Below are 18,022 nucleotides of genomic sequence, written 5' to 3'. Positions count from 1 at the left end.
TTTCCAAAATCCTATGGAGAAATTGCATTGCGTTTTTGACGAAGGAACCGGAAAGAGTTTACATCCGGGTTTTAGGACGCGTTTTCAATCCGCCGAAGAAGAAGAAGTCCGCTCGCGACCATGCTCTCAGGCAGGATCCAGTTGCTGTAAAGCTTCCATCAGTCGGAGTCTCTATCAGCTCTCATTAATATATAACTGTCATATATTAGAATATAACCAGTTTCTCTCGGGAGAAGAAGAGACGAGAGGAGCTTTAGAACAATTCCACCTCTTCATCCGGGTCCTTATCTGCTGTTAGCTGCTTCATGCTAGGTGGCTAATGTTAGTCGGTGAATATCAACAAACTGAAGAACAAAAAGGAGCAGAAACACCGGGTAATACTGAGTACGTTTACTATCATAACTGTGTACTTTTACTACTGATAACACTGAGTACTTTAAAACTGATAATACTTAGTACTTTTTTAATTTGGAGCTGTTCATCGATCATTCCTCACAGCAGGCTAACCAAGATGGCAGCGCAGACAGCAGCAGCTAGCTCTCCCGAGTCTTTAGTGTTTTTAACGTGTGTTCGTCTAGTTCACTTCAAACATCCCGAACCGATAGTACAGTCAGGAGTATACAGTACAGTCGTGAGTTCCCGCTTGACAAGGAAATAACAACAAAATAAACAATAGACTAGGGCTGTGCGATTATGGCAAAAATCATAATCACGATTATTTGGGTCAATAATTGATATCACGATTATTTTGACGATTATTCATTGACCATTTATTGAACTTTAAAACAAATAATATTTTACCAATAAACATGATCAACAAATATGTTGGAGCGCACTGCCAAAATCATAGGGATGCACGATATTGTTTTTTTGAAACCGATACCGATAACTTCCTGCTTCTCAAGACCGATACCGATAACTAGGGTTGGGAACCGAAACTCGGTTCCAGATGAGAACCGATAAGAAAATGCCGGGTACCGGGTACCCGTACAAAATACACCTTTTCGGTTCTGCTTAACGGTTCCTAAACGCGGTAGACCCTGTATTCCAGCGGGTCCGTCTGTACCACTGCGACCTGGTGGAATCACAGAACGGCCGGTCGTCAGCGGGCCGTTGACGGCCGGCTCGGTACGCTGATGGCCGGCACCGCCCTTAATTTTTTTAAACGGCATCATGTAAGTTGCGCTGACAGGCGACAGAGGTCCACAGTTGCCCCGCAGCGAGGCTCCCCCCGCCCTCCCGTAGACAGTTCACGAGCTCAGTCACTTCATAACACCAAAGATGGGTCGCGGTAAACACTCTGAAGTGAGGCTCCACTACACTAAAAAATAAAAAAACAATTGGGCACAGTGTTAATAGCTTGCCACAGGCATAGCTCAGTTAAAATAAAGCACAGCTATTGTGCAATACATTTGTATTGCATGTATATTTTTTATTTGTAACAATTTCAGTTAAAGCTGAAAAGAATAAAGATATTTTTGTTATCTAAACGTTTGACCTCTTTCTTTTACAATTTTGGAATCGAAACGGGGAATCGATAAGAACCGGAATTGATAAGCAGAACCAGAATCGGAATCGATAAATTTCAAACGATACCCATCCCTACCGATAACCGATAATAATATTATATATATATATATATATATATAGATAATAATATTATATATATATATATATATATATTAAATGTACCTGTAGTTTTTGTACACCTGGCATTACTACTATGAACAAAACAAAGCCAAGAACAGTTTTGACTCTCGTCAAGCGCCATCATTTCTATGATGAAGTTAGAGATAGTTTTAGCCCTGGGGTCGTCTCTGGCAAACTTCTTGCCTTTTTCAAAAGCCTCGTGGATAGGTAAAAGCCCCGGTGCCTTTGCAGCTGGCTTTGGATTCGCCGCTAGTTTAGCAGCGCAGGCGTCTTCGTACGTTTTTAACACACCATCGTAGCGATGGCGATGTTTCAGGTGACTAATCAGGTTGGAAGTATTATAGCTCGTTGCCTTTTTCCCTCCTCGTGGAACTTCTGCATTGCATTTGTTAATACAAATAGCAAGCGAACTATCTAACTCTGAAACTTTGAAATAGTCCCATACTACCGACGACATGTTTGTTTACTGTCCTGGCTTCACGGCCGCACACCATTTACACAGCCAGGCATGAGTTAGGGAGCGCTGGATTTGTGAAAACTCCCCTCTTCCTAAACCACTAATACCACAGTACTGGCAAAACCGGAGGAGCCGAGTGAAAAACAAGCGCCCCTCATCCCAATCCACCCACACCGCAGTATTTCTTTCTTTTTTTTTACCCAAAAAATATATTGTATATTATCGGGGCTATTAATACTGGTATCGGGTTTATCTGGATGACGTCATAATTCCTAATATCGGACCGATAATTATCGTGCATCCCTAGTTGATATATAATGTGCTGTCTTCTGTATATTTGTCCATGTGAAAACCTGTTGAAGTTATGAGTGGTTTATCAGTAAAAACAGGGTTGAAGGAAAAAGGTTGTTAGCAATATCATAATATCAATTCAAGAAACATGTTTATTAGGAATGTTTTATTTTTAAATGGCTCATTTGGAATATTTGCTTTTTAAAGAAAATATGGTTTATCGGGATGACGTCATAATTCCTAATATCGGGCCGATAATTATCGTGCACCACTATACTAAACATATATTAATATGATAAATAAAAATAAATTAGACTAAAATAAATGAAATCAAATATGTTGCAGTGCACTGTCACAACCTACTGAAAACTCCTTAACATATAGCCAACATTTTTGTTAAAACATATTCAACATATTCCACTCAGTTAAACGTTGAAGGCTGGCCAACCGTCATGGTCCAGAAGTAACAGGAAATACATTTTGAACAACAATTTAAGACCAAATAAAAATGTTTTGGCCACCATGGCAAATGCTGGTAGGGCTGCTCATGTAATCTCTTAAAGATTTTTTGCAAGATACACCAGCCTGTTTACATGGCCTGGTTTCAGAGATGAGCGCAGGCAGGTGACAATATTGCCACCTGTACTGAAGACCCTCTCTGAAGAGGAACTTGTGGCAGTGCTGCCACATACTGTATGACACAGGAAAAAAAGAAAAGACTCTAGACTAATCAATTTAAACAGGTCTTAATGTTTGCATTCTTATACCATTTTGTACAATAATTATAATGAATAAATTCAAACAAACTAAAACTTACAGCTGATTAATAAAGGTATCTAACTTGAGTTTTTATTATATCAAAAACCTGTTGAAAATGCTACTGTTATTTTTACTGTCCCCCAAAAGCGCGTCGGCAGCCTCCAGGAATGCTTCTTTCACAACTTCGCCGTCTTTGAAAGACTTCATGTGTTTCGCAAGAACGTGACTGACGCGATAAGATGCTATGGTAGCAGCCTTGCTCTTGTTGTTGGGCCTGGTGAAAATGGACTGCTGTGCATTTAGCTGTCCTTTCAGGTCCCTCCCCTTTTGGGAGCGTAGGGCAGAATTAGGAGGGAATTCCGTCTCTTAGCGTTTGTGCACTGTTTTGAAATGCCGCTCCTAAATTACCCTTCTTCGATAAAGGCACGCTCGCATTGCAGATGAGACAGATGGACTTTGAATTGGAATAGATACAAAAATAATCATCCTCCCACTCGGAGTGAAAATTATATATTTTGGGCTTTTTTGCTTCTGCCATAATTGCGGTCTTGTGTGTGAGCGGACTGTCACTCCTGTTGACACGGACAACGTCAGCGAAATAGTGCACCAGCCACGCCCCGACACATGGGGTGACGCCGGCCAATCGCAAAGCTTTGATGCGTTCAAGTGCATTATTCTGGCACAGGAAGATTATGTTACAGGACATTAACGATAACACAGAATATTGCTGTTCTATTTTTAGACACATCTCGCGATCGACTGGGAATCTCCCCGCGATCGACTGGTTGGGCACCCCTGGGCTAGACCATAGGTCCATTGTGGTGGCAAAGTAGTCAGCTGAAGCCACATCTCTCTCAACTTCCCCACGGCATTTGTCATATAGCGCAGGCAGCGCAGACCTGCTGAAATAATACCGAGACGGCATCGCGTAACGCTTGTCCAACGTGTTGACAAGTTGCTTAAAGCCCTGGTTGCTAACAGTGCTAACTGGGCACATATCTTTAGCAATGTGAAATGTAATGGCACCTGTAATATCTCTGTCTCTGCGAGCTCGTCGCGTAGGCCGTTGCTCTGTACAATGCGTCCTGAATCGATGACTGTGATGATGTGGTGGATGAAGTCGAGCGGGCATCTGCTTTTTGATCGAGGCGAAAGCGCACCCAGCTAAATAATCGTATTTAGTCAATTATGCTGTTTTCATAATCGTAATTATCGTAATCGCGATTAAAATCGCGATTAAAATACGATTAATTGCCTGCTACCTACGTGCTGAATAAGAGACGCCGCTAGCGGTGTGAGAGGAAGCACAAGAGGGGTAAGCGCGGAGGCATCTGAGCTAGACTAGCAGCTATCCCACACAGGCCCGCTATTCCGAGCATCATGGCTAATGTTCGCTCATTGGACAATAACATGGAGTCATGGACATCATAAGACTACTCCGGTCGACCCAGAGTGGGATGACAGAGTGCTGTGTACGTTTTCATGGAATCATGGCTAAATGACTGACGACCCCTCCACACTACGTGGGGTGCCGTCTATTTGTGTGTGCTTTGTGGGTGTTCACAGGTTCCGGTGGTGATGCGCCGCACCTGTCGGGGAGGAGACCTGCCTGATGAGCTACACCTGGGGAAAAGGTTATAGGAGGAGCCCAGCCGGATACATCTCTCTCACTCCTCTGGGCACTTTCTCTGCGACAGTTTCGGGGACCTGATGCTGCTGTCTATTTAGTTTGTTGTGTTTTAACAATAAACTATATTATTCTTATTTCTCGTCTCGCCTCCCTGCTTTATGTTACAGCCCACAAGCCGGGTTGCCAGACTCTGCCATTCAGCTAGACCGGCTAACATGCTGCCGCTCAGACAGAGCTACGGTTAGCGGGGGGAAGAGCCGCAGCGGCGGTGTGATTGTTTACATCAGTGATGCTTGGTGTAGGGACGCTGTGGTTTTCTACAAACACTGTTTTTAACTGAGTTTATGTTCGTGAAGTGCAGGCCTTTCCATCTTACCCTAACCCTAACCTGCTAGCAGGATGGAGTTAATTTCTTCCCACCTCTGCTGTTAAGCTACTTCTTAGCTGTAGATTGGTTTTGTGTTGACTGTAGTGTTAATACTTATTTCAGAGACCCAGAAGGAGCACTGAGAGCAGCATGGAGGAGAACAAAGAGACCCCCAGAACTCAGGTTAGTGTTCACTTCATCACAATATATTCCTAACACTGTTATCCCTTACACTGGGGTACATTTGTGTTATTTAAGGACTTTAAACCTGTACTTTTGTTTAAGGATAAACAACCTTGAACATTGTGGGTTTTATTTTACCGACTCTTATATTTAGATATGGGTTCAGGTGTATATCCGTATGTAGTGTCTCTACTTTAAAGAGTCCTCTCCTGCTGATGTTCATGTGTATTCAATTCAAAACCTTTATTTATCCAGGTAAAATCCCATTGAGATCAATGATCTCTTTTTCAAGGGAGACCTGCAGCGTCCCTACACTATATCAGTATGTGGTGTCTCTACTTTAAAGAGTCCTCTCCTGCTTTGGTTCAGGTGTATATCAGTATGTGGTGTCTCTACTTTAAAGAGTCCTCTCCTGCTGATGTTCAGGTGTATACAGGGATGCAAACTTGTCACCTTTTGGCGAAATTCGCTGTTTTGAATCCAAAATAGGTAGTTTATGTGATTCATGTAGATCCGCAATACACGTTTTTTTTTTGTTCGTTTAGGGTAAAAGGGAAGCAACACAAGACCAGGTGTTCTTGGTAAGAATTTGGTTCTAATAATAAACTCACATAAAAATTATATAAACAAAGGTATAGGCTCTTTAAACAAGGAATTATTTATTTATAATATAAGCAAACAGAAAAGTAGGCCACAGATCAGCACAGTCACAGAACAATAAGGGCACTAAGGTGAAAATAGCAGATGTGGGGACTCGAGTCACATGACTTGACTAGAGTTGCATATTTTTTGACTTGAGACTTGCTTGACTAACATTGATGAAAGACTTGACTTGACTTTGACTTGACTTGGTATTCATGACTTGAGACTTGACTTAAGCTTGAGACAGATGACTTGAAAGGACTTGACTGTTTAAAATTAAATGTTTGTTTTTGTAATGAGATATTACGTTTAGTTTTTTCGAAAAACGTGATTATAGCGCCATGCGCGCAAACCTGGCAACCCACTAGAAGGCAGGAGTCTCAGTTAACATGGCAGCGGCTAGCTTTACTCCAAAAATAGTGAAGTTTGGATTCAAGGATTATTTTGTCGATGACGGTAATAAGAAGAGAACAGCGGTATGCCGGGTCTGCAGCATAAAGATCAGTGACACGACCACCATAACATCCAACTTCATTCGTCACTACAAAAAAAACCACAGAGAAAGGTGCATGCATGTGTTGTGCTAGAAAGCTAACGTTAAGTTTTAAGCTACATTAGACTTGGTTTCAAATCGATTAAGCATTGCAAAGCGTAGACAAAACGGTAAATTAACACTAGAACCGTCAAGGGATTCATTTAGACTAACCCTGATATGACGGGCTGTCAGGAGAGGGAGCGAGAGAGAGGAAAAGAGATGCCTTGTTTATTTCCCCTGTGTTATTATCAGAAGTTACTGTAAACTTTTTAATAATGTAGTTCATCTACTTTTAGTAGTTTGTTTAAATGTTTTAATTATGTTGTTTGTTTGTAGAAGTGCATCATTCCTTGATTTATTGTAAAATGAATCTGAACTTTTTGATCTGTTATGATGGTAAACTGAAGCAATTTCTAAATTAACCAAATTAACTGAGTTTTAAATTGTCCTACTTAGTTTATAAGGAAATTATGAAGAGGAACAAATTAAATGATTTGATATCTATGTAGTTGCTGACGCTGTTGGCGGTTCTAGTGTTAACAGAAATTTAAATTAAATATGTGTAATGGCAAATGCCATATATGATTTTCTTACCTGGAATTCTGCCTATTTTGAACAGACTTTTTGATTGAGTCCTAGTTATATTGTCTGCAGTTATAGGATTAATATGAATCTAATATGATTGTCATCAGTCTAAATTAGATAGATCTAAATGATTAACTGTGTATGTAATGAAGATCATAGTGTGGGTTGAATCCATTTTCATAACCACTGTCTTTTAACTGATTTAAATGCGGAAACTGGGCTTATTCATCAGAATTTCGTATGACTTGACTTGCTTGACCTGAGCAATGACTTGCTTGACTCTCACCACAGTGACTTGGGACTTGCTTGATACTTGTAGGTCAAGACTTGAGACTTGCACATGTAGGACTTACTCCCACCTCTGGAAAATAGTGAGGCGTCTAGAACAAATCCAACTCCGCCACAAGTCTCAGAACATAGACGTAAACATTTGGAGGCGAGAGTAGCGTGGCGTCCTGGCATAAATTCAGCACCCCGAATGACAGCAGCTTAAGTAGCGGCATCCAGACCTCTTCCGGTGGGAGGAGCTGAATAACGTCACGCCGATGCGGTAACAATAGTACCTGAAGGCAGTGGTTTGATTGGCTAGAGCTTGTACTGGCATATGATTCGATTGGCTGACGCTTCTGCCGAGGCTTCAAAAGTTAAACATTGCTCAACTTTTGCAGCGAGCCACACCAGCAAAGCTCCGCGTCGCTTCCCACAATGCAGTTCGGCAAAAAGTGACGTCACCCCATTCAAAGTGAATGGTGAAGCTTTCAACGCACGCCGCTGTGTGGACGGGCCGCAACGGTTCAAAAGAGATGTCATGACCAATGGGTTCCAGAGAAATGGCAAATACACCCAAATGACCCCAGAGGTGGGTTTTTTTGTGCTAAATCTCTCTAAAAATGTAAAATGTCACTTGTTTTCTATCAATCCCATCATTCAACGGTGGTTTTCCCTATAAGTAATGTAGTTTTTTTTTGACGGACACAATAATTTACATTTTTTTACTATGTTCAATCTGAATTTACTTTAAAATAAAAAAAAACGATATTGATTCTGACTGTTCTACATCCAACTCACAGGTTTATCATTGCTTTGAGAAAAAAGATTATTAATTTTCCCCTTTTTAGAAGTTTAGTTATGGTCAATTGTTCTGGGAATGTCATTTTCGAGTCTGAGACCTGGAAAACAGGCTCGGGGCTTAACATGTTAAAGATATCAGCTTAATATTTCTCCAGTGAATTACTTACATTAAGACAATTGTTTTTTGTATTACAAGTTTTCTGAAATAGCATGTTTAAATATGCGCATATTATCATACATTTCAGGAACACAATTCTGAATATTAGATAAAGTCAGGTTCAAAATTCTTGTTTAATTTTGTAGTCATATTAGAATCTAAAGTTTTTACTGAAGGCATTTTGGATATCACTTTTTATCACTCCATAAATCAGAAAATACTGTCAACAGCCCTAAAATATTAATGTTTGCCATGTTTTAGGTATATCATATCATATAATTCAGTCTATATATGAACAAACCCTTCTGTAAAAACCTTCAGAATATTGATAGGAATATAACTGGAAGGTTTGGTGTATGTAAGTGCTACTGAAGTGGACATTTCTCACTCAGAATATGAGAAAAAAACTAATTTTGAGAAAACGACCTTTAAAGGAAAGCTCCAGTCAATAGATAGTTAATCAAAACTTCAGTATTTAGTGAAACATTATGTTTAAACCATACCCTGAAGAAATCAGCGATATTCCTCGGTAAATAATGATTTTATAGCTCTTTTTTTATCAAAACCTGTATATTCCGTCAGGCAGCTGCCATTTTGGCCATTTTCAGTAGTCACATGATCTGAAAAACTAGGTTGTGACGTCATCTATGCGTTCACTTTGTAAACACACGACGAAAACATGGCGGAGTATTTGAGTTCGGACTCGTCAGCCGAGGAAGAAGTTTAGAAAAATAAAGTTCAGGCGGACTTACTTTGAATTATCACTATAGGTCAGTGACCACCAACTGGCGGCCCGCCATACATTCTCATCCGGCCCGCACGACGGGGGTGACTGTGGCGTTGGCGGAGTGGTTACTGCGTTCGCCCCCCACCCATTTTTTTTTTTACAACGTCTCGTGAGTAAGGTGCAGTACCGGAGTCCAACAGAGAGGCTGGAGCTGCGGGACAGTAGCCTAGAAGCAGGGTTGGGTTGTAACGGAATACATGTAACGGCGTTACGTAATCAGAATACAAAAATCAAGTAGGCTAACTGTATTCAGCTGGCGTTACATTTGAAAAACGAGTAATCTGATTAGTTACTTTCGTAAACCTGAAGTGAATACATTTTGGAATACTTATTGGAATTATTGGTGGAAAAGTTTCCTCACAAAATGTAATCTTCATTACCGGCAGAACTGTGTGCACACTGCACAGCGCTGCAGCATGGCTGTGAGCGAGAGAGAGGAGTTTTTATGTATAAATGATATCCTGTCTAAACATCAGTCAGGATTCAGAAAGAAACACAGCACCATCACTGTGACAATGAAAGTGGTAAATGACATTACTAGTATTTTAGATAATAAGCAGAGTTGTGCAGCTCTGTTTATTGACCTTTCCAAAGCGTTTGACACCGTTGATCATCACATTTTAAAGCAGAGGCTAGCCAGTATAGGCATATCCAGCCATGCAGTGGGGTGGTTTGTGAACTACCTCTCTGAAAGGTCCCAATGTGTTCATTTTGATGGACTGTCTTCTGAGTGGTTAAACATTTCTAATGGTGTTCCCCAAGGTTCTGTTTTAGGACCACTTTCATTCTCCATATATATTAACAGCGTAGGTGATAATGTGGTGATGTTTTTTTATGTGGGGTGCAGATGAGAGGGAGCTGTCCAGAATGACACCAAGATGTTGTGTTTGAGTTCTTGATAAGCCATGAAAACAGTAAAATAAGTGTATCCTGTGCACCAAAACATACCCATCTGTTATGGAAAAAGAAAGTATTCCAAAAGTAATCTGAATACTATTTATAAAATGCTGGGCTATATAAAAATCGCTGGCCCGCGATAGTGTCTATTGGTTACATTTCGGCCCTTGGACAAATGTAGTTGGTGATCCCTGCTATAGGTATTCATTCCATCCAAATACAACTGTAAAAAAAATTAAAAAACATACTCTGTTATCCTCTTAGGCCCCACGGACCCGGTTCCGGGGCCGAAATCGCTTCATTTGCAGGAAACAACGTCTAAGGAACCTTAATATTTAATAAACTATGAATATTTTATATCCATATAACGGGGAAAAAACTAATTTAACTGATCTTTTTCATTTTTTTCTTAAAAAAAACCCACACAATGCTAACAGTGAGCCTCTGAATTAGCCCCGAGCGAAAAATGCTAACCTATTACTGCACCGAAAATCACTCCTAGCTCCCTTATTACTTATCCTAGCTGCACATCCAACACATCGTTTATGATCGTAAAGACACAGAATCTAACGGTGCTCACCTCAACACTGAAAGATACAAACTCGCAACGTTATCAACAAAAACGTACATCAAAACAAGTGGCGCTAGGTACTAACATGCGCTAGGCTAACATGGCTTACCTTGGTCTTTGTCTGGTCTAAACTGGTCTTCATTGGCATTACAACGATAAAAACGATGATGTAGTTAATCCATAGGTTAATATCCAATGTGACTGTGTCCCCTTTGAAATGTTCTGATAATCTATAATCAATAAAACTGCAATTCCGTTATCTGCTGTCCGCTCTGTGCTCCGTGCGCTCTGGGTCCTGCAATTCCTGCTTCCTTACGTAGTAAACAATAAGTAAAGTCTGCTGCGTAATGTGCTTACGCTGGCTGGCATTGGCAGTGCACTGCATCCCCATTAAGTAATGGTTGATTAATAAATCCCATTTTATGTTTCATAGAAATGTTCGCTGCATACATGCGCCTGTGGATCTTTCGGTTCGGGCCGAGCACATTTCGCTAGTCACTGCCTCCGAACGTACTTCCTACGCTTACCCGTTGGCAATAGATGGAACCGAGCATTCGGTGGATTGTTCCTATCCGAATTGTCGCAATGTTTCGCGATACAATGAGGCATATTTCAATAGAATTGTGAGAGTAACTAGAGTAAACAACATGAACAAAGCACATACGTCAATTTGTCCTCGACACCAAACGCATAGTTCACGTCACTTCCGGTAAAATAAGTCATATGACTCGTCAAAATGGCGCCGCCCACAGGATTGATGTTATTTCGGTGGTCTGTTTTAAAATGGTCTGTTTTATCGGATGATAATTATTTAAAAATGCGTGTCATGAGGATTGCCTCCCTTTAAAGATAGCTGTGTGGCGTTACCTAAACCCTCCTGTTCTCTGGATGACAGCTTGCGCCTCGACATATTCCGTTAAGGTATTTCATGTTCGGGGTCATAACCTTGCTTCGTGGAAGTGACAATTGTTGTCGTCTTATGTGAACGTTTTTTTCGCTGTTCTTTTGCCATTTTGAGATTTACATTTCCAGCGAAAGCTAAACCAGGAAGTGTTTTAGAACACCACGTGACGCATCTGAACGAATCACGTTGTCACAAATTGACACCAGTCAATGAGATTTCGTTTTTTGGTTTAAGACCCCTTTGTACACGATTGGTTGCTGATACAAAGGAAATTATCATATTTGGATCCAATGACATTGTGCAGGAGGGACGGAGCTTTCCAACGATACCTCTGATTACATGGTGCAAACAGCGGTCGCGTTACTTTATGTTACGTTAGAATGCTAACTTTTGGTGAATTTAGGAGAAATCTACAGACTTCATTGGAGTGATTCTTTAACAGTTATTTAATAACATTAGTTGAAAATTATGGCTCAATTACTTTTGTTTTTGTTCCAGAAGGCATGTTGCAAACTATTGTAAAAAAATGTGCTTAATGAATGTCTCTCTCTCTCTGTATGTCTGTGGCTTTAGAACCAGAGAGGACTCAGACTTCACAGCTGTGGCCTGTGTGACAAATCCTTCAAGACCTCTGTAAAATTAAAGGTTCATCACAGAGTTCATACTGGAGAGAACCCGTACAGCTGTGACCTGTGTGACAAATCCTTCAACGTATCTGGGAACTTAAAGGTTCATCAGAGAGTTCACACAGGAGAGAAACCCCACAACTGTGACCTGTGTGGGAAAACGTTTTCTCAGACTGGTTCACTTAAAGTCCACCAACGCATCCATACTGGAGTTCATACTGGAGAGAAACCTTACAGCTGTGACCTGTGTGGGAAAACATTCAATACTGTATTTGAACTGAAGTCCCATTATCTTATTCACACTAGAGAGAAACCACACAGCTGTGAGCTGTGTGACAAATCCTTCAAATCCTCTTGGAACTTAAAGCGTCATCAGAAAGTTCACACAGGAGAGAAACCCCACAACTGTGACCTGTGTGGGAAAACGTTTGCTCAGACTGGTGAACTTAAAGTCCACCACCGCATCCATACTGAAGAGAAACCGTACAGCTGTGACCTGTGTGACAAATCCTTCAAGACCTCTGGACAATTAACGGTTCATCACAGAATTCATACTGAAGAGAAACCGTACAGTTGTGACCTGTGTGACAAATCCTTCAAGGCCTCTGGACAACTAACTGTTCATCAGAGAGGTCACACTGGAGAGAAACCTTACAGCTGTGACCTGTGTGGGAAAACGTTCACTAAATCAGGTAATCTCACAACCCATCGTCGTATTCACACGGGAGAAAAACCATACTGGTGTGAAGAGTGTGGGAAAATGTTCCGTTCATCAAGTAAACTCACAATCCATCATCGTATTCACACGAGACAAACCATACAGCTGTGAACAATGTGGAAAAACTTGCAATACATCAGGTCAACTCACAAGCTGTGACGAGTGTGGGAAAATGTTTTCTTGTCTTGACCTTAAAATCCACCAGCGCATCCACACTGGAGAGAAACCGTACATCTGTACAAACCTCCTTTGTGCCATGCCGATCATCGTGTTTTACTTTTTTGTCGATTATAGTCTAAATAGGCCTACAAACATTACAGTTTTTTGCTGCTGAAGTGCTCAGGAGCAACAGCCTTTTTTCCATGAAATTATAGTGGTCTAGATTAGGCAGTAAAGACAATTTCGGTTTTTCGCCGAGCTGACTTTTTGTTGTGTTTTGTTTGGCTGGAAAACTGTCAATATAATTGAATAACGTATAAAACCTGTGTTTGTTTATTTTGTGAATGTGTGGATGTTTATCAGTTCTGTTTTGCTTTTATAATATTATTTCTTATCAAGAAATATTTATTGGAAGACTGAGTAGGGCAGTAGAGGATTTCTCCAACGTAATCAGGATGTGTGATGTAAGTCACTATATTACTATATATTAGAAATTCACTTTTCTCTCGCTTAATTTGAGGTTTTGCCATAGCCAATATAATGCTATTACTATTGTTGATTTAGGAATTGCAATAATGGCTGAAAAGGTGATGACCTTGCAATTTGTGGTGTATTTCAAGTTTGGAACAGTCAATTAAGGACATGAAGGCCCTCTGCTTGACTAATTTCCTCTGGAAGATCATCCTACATGACCTCCGAGATGTGCCCACAGGCTTCACCATGTTAATGGGGGCAATCTACTGCCTCAACCTCGAGTACCCCCGCACTCAGAAATAAACTGCTGAGATATCACCTCTAAACGAATGACTGTGTCATAGCTCCTGGAAGAAGGGAGTTTCTGTTTTGCACTGTTGTTGTACACATTGTTCTTGTTTTCAGCAGTGTATTGTGTACCACGAGGTCAGATATGAACCCAGCTGCTGAGATTGTTAACACATGAATGCACATTTCAACAGGGTTCGTACGGGTGCTTGAAATCCTTGAAAATGCTTGAAATTTGACGTGGTGTTTTCAAGGTTGGGAAAGTGCTTGAATTTTGGGAATGGTGCTTGAAATTGAGATAAAGTGCTTGAAAATGTAAATGCTTTACTTTTACAATAAATTGCTGTTTGACTGAATAGTTCGCTTTTTAGATGAAAATAAAAGAATTGCTTCGCTTCTACATAAAACAGCTCCGCTGCGGCCTTCCTGCGCTATGCGCGCGACCTGCAAGTGTTTGTGTTACGTGTGACCTGGGCATTCTGATGAGAGATAGATGACTGTGTGCCAGGAGGTTGCCGTTTCAACGAGCGTTGGCTAGCAGAAGACAAATACAAGCCATGGCTAAGACGAGGGTCAAGCCCACGAGTAGCCTCCTGCAAAGTTTGCAAAAATAACGATGCGAGAGTCTGCGCTGACGAGCCACATGAAAGGTACGCCGTAGTAGAGCGTTTTAGATTAGGCTAACGTTGCATGTTACGTTTGTTTAAGCTAACGTTAGCTAGCTTAATAGCGAACTCGATTGAGAGATAATATTAATTGCAGGGGACAATCATTTCAGAGGAGCGTACCTATGTTATGTGCGTTACAGTCGCCATCCTGTGGTGTTCAGAGGATGAAGCACTCACGGCATTTCGTGTTATAGTCACGAAATATAATCTATTGATTCGACACAGAGCGATTTTGAAAGCAATGTATTTCTACTGGTAGTATGTTTCGTGCCTAAACCAAATGTGACTTGCTCTATCGAAATCAGTCACATTGACCCGAAGACACATTTTCGTTTGTATTACTGGTCTGGGGGAAGCTCGCCAGTGTGTTTGTGTATTTTTGCGTTTGTGTACCGGGGAAACACTCACAAGAAACACCAGCTGTTGTTATGCTTGCTGTGACGTTAAGTTACTCAGTTCTCCGCTTGTAATTATGCCGAAGCTTCAAAGTTGTATTTATCATCTGAATTTGCCGAAACAAGTTTAATATTCTGAAAGCCAAGAATTGTTTATTTGAAAACAGATGAAAACAAACTGTCTTTATATAAAATTGAAGTATTATACAAGTAAAACTACATGTTGCTTTAATCCCATGTAATTGTAGAATGAACACAGTCTTCCTTTGAAGATGTATAAGTCAGGTGTCTTGAGTAGTCAAAATTGCCTACAAATCATTGTACACATTTGTAAATATTATTTTCCACTTGTTACCATTGTGAGTCTATTTCTATGCAGCTCTGCGTGATTTTGTAGCTACAATTCAGACTAATACGCTACCAGAGGTGGAATAAGTACTCAGGTATTGTACTTGAGTAAAAGTATAAGTACTCAGATCTTGTAGTGAAATTATAAGTACTCAGATCTTGTACTTAGCAAAAGTAGAAGTACCAGAGTGTAGGAATACTCTGTCACAGTAAAAGTCCTGCATTCAAAATATTCCTCAAGTGAAAGTAGAAAAGTATTCTCATCCAAATATAGTTAAAGTAGCGACAGTAAAAGTAGTCATTGTGCAGATTGGTCCATTTCATAATATATGATATGTTTTATAATGATTGATCATGAAAGTGTTCTCAAAGCTGGTAAAGGTGCAGCTAGTTTGAATGACTTTGTATACTGCAGGGTAGCTTGTGGATTTACTCCAGGTGGAACTAAAGTCTGATTTAACACTTGATTAGATTTCACATCATTCATCCACATCTGTAAAGTAACTAAAGGTATTAAATACATGTAGTGGAGTAGAAGTACACCATGTACCTCTGAACTGTAGAGGAGTAGAAGTACACCATGTACCTCTGAACTGTAGTGGAGTAGAAGTACACCATGTACCTCTGAACTGTTGTGGAGTAGAAGTACACCATGTACCTCTGAACTGTAGTGGAGTAGAAGTACACCATGTACCTCTGAACTGTTGTGGAGTAGAAGTACACCATGTACCTCTGAACTGTAGTGGAGTAGAAGTACACCATGTACCTCTGACTTGACTTGACTGCCAACCTAAAAGTACCTCAAAAATAGTAATCAATAATGTATTGAAAAGTTATTTAGCTGATTGTTTTATATTGGCTCAGACAGGTTATATGGGACATACAGATGGGTCACTCATTTTGAAATATTAAACTTAGTTTTCTTTTCTTTAATTTGTCATCCTTGTGTAGAAGGCTATCACGAAACACACATTTGGTTGTTTATAGCATAAAGAACATCTGATTTAATGTGAGGTAGGGAAATAATCATTTGAGTATGTGTATATAAATATGTAATTTACAACAGCTGTAAGATGCTTGAAAAGCTGGAAAATGCACCTTGAAAATGCTTGAAAAGTGCTTGAATTTGACTTTGGAAAAGGTGTAAGAACCCTGTTTCAAGCCCTTATTGAGAGGAAACATTTTTTGGGGTCTCCTACATTGTTCCTAACAAACATAGTTTATGTATCCAGCAATATAGTTTGTACAACGCAGGTCATAGGTCAGCAGGCCAAAAAAGAAAAGAGGACAAAGAGGTGGTAAACCCTTAAGTTATTTAAATGTAGAACTTGAAAGTGTGAGTTATAATAAGACTGAAATGTGAGTTTATTTTAAATAAGGTTTCCTTGCTCTAATAATGTAAGATTAGTATTTCTTTCAACTCTCAGTATACATTTAAATCAACTTAGACAACTTAAAAAACAATGTTAATACAACTAGAACCTTTAAGTCATATCAACAAGATTTACTTGCATTATTTAATTGAAGATTGTCTTCAAGTTGACTTGATTAGCTTTTTCAAGTGTATACATTGTGGGTGTATACTGTGATTTCTTGATGCATTAAAATGTGAAACAAGGTGGCATGACTACTTTTTTGTTGGTGCTGTTAGTGTGGGGAATGTGGTTATGTATTATAAAAGTAGATTATTACTAACAACAATTATACATTTTATGCATTATTAAATTAATGCACCAAATAAGCTACATTTATTTTGTATATAAACCTGGTTCTTGTGAATTTAAAATGCATAGGCTTTATTTATATCGAATACGTAAGCCTGGTTCTCGCATTTGAAACTCATTGGATGTATTGATAATAAGGTCGTTGACATAGTTATGTATTTGCAATGCATAGAGTTTATCAGTCAATTTATGTAAGAACTATGTAATCCAAATGGATGGTAATTTGATATGCAATTTAAAAAAAAAACATAAATCTATATTAGGGCCAAATGTTTGTGTGTACTTTTACAACTTACTTTCTTAGATTGTTGTTTATGTTCAACACCAAATCAAATTCCTTCCCATGTGTAAACGAACCAGGCAATACTCTTCTGAAATATGTGAAATAATACTAAATTAGAAGTAGAAGAGCTGTGGAAATATGGGAAACATGTGAAGACACAAAAAAACAATAACAAGAGGATTAAACTGTGAATTTATCCTTATTTTGTCTTTTTATTTAGTGTTATTTAATGTAATTTATTTTTGTTCTCCTTAGTTTTTTTTGTCTTGTTTTGTTTCTTTGAAAGCAGTAATGTTGTGTCCTTGTTTCTTTTTATAGTATATTTTAAGTCTCTTTGCAGTTGTTATGCATTTATGCATCACTTTATATTCATTCTGTGTCTTTTTTGTCATTTTGTTGTCATTTAAAGGGGACCTATCATGCAAAATGCACTCTTGTAGGTATTTTATACATGAATATGTGTCCCCGGTGTGTCAGGGAACTCACCACTTGTGTCAGAAAATACAACCCTCTCTCTTTTCCTCTATACCCAAATCTCTAAAAAAGGGGCTGTAACGGATCTGATACAGACTAGATCGGCATGAAGGTGTTATTTTCCCCATAATGACCAAGTCACTGCACATTATCCTGCTTATTACATGGCCACATTCTCAACAAAGTAACGATATGACTCCCAATATTAATTGAAATGCTTTTATCGATTTAGAAAATTATTTTATTGATTTAAATTGACATGAATCCGCTAAGAAAAATAGTCCGTTGTTACTGTTTGAACTAACGTAGCAACGGCAGGAACTGCTTCGATAGCGTTTTTGAGGAGCTTTTTGATTACAGATTTGAAAACATCGTTGCT

The 18,022-nt window shown here is 39.5% G+C and overlaps 1 protein-coding gene across 5 annotated transcripts in view; it reads left to right on the top strand.

The window, feature by feature from the left end:
- LOC117552748 (zinc finger protein 239-like) overlaps nt 1–18,022 on the top strand; it is a 44,684-nt gene continuing 26,662 nt past the window's right edge. Inside the window, exons 1-4 of one of the 5 annotated variants that reach the window (XM_034226353.1) lie at nt 1–384; nt 4,724–5,085; nt 5,278–5,337; nt 12,060–14,055. In XM_034226353.1, the coding sequence (XP_034082244.1) occupies nt 5,077–5,085; nt 5,278–5,337; nt 12,060–12,941 (951 nt within the window). In that variant the 5' untranslated portion in view covers nt 1–384; nt 4,724–5,076 and the 3' untranslated portion in view covers nt 12,942–14,055. Of the gene's footprint in view, nt 385–4,180; nt 5,086–5,277; nt 5,338–12,059; nt 14,056–18,022 lie in introns of those variants that run through there. The other 4 variants (XM_034226352.1, XM_034226354.1, XM_034226351.1 and 1 more) reach the window with 4 other exon arrangements.

The sequence above is a fragment of the Gymnodraco acuticeps genome, unplaced genomic scaffold, assembly GCF_902827175.1.
Source record: "Gymnodraco acuticeps unplaced genomic scaffold, fGymAcu1.1, whole genome shotgun sequence".
Taxonomy (NCBI): Eukaryota; Metazoa; Chordata; class Actinopteri; order Perciformes; family Bathydraconidae; genus Gymnodraco; species Gymnodraco acuticeps.
The sequence above is the reverse complement of the archived record's forward strand: the minus strand, read 5'-3'. Positions and strand labels throughout refer to the sequence as shown.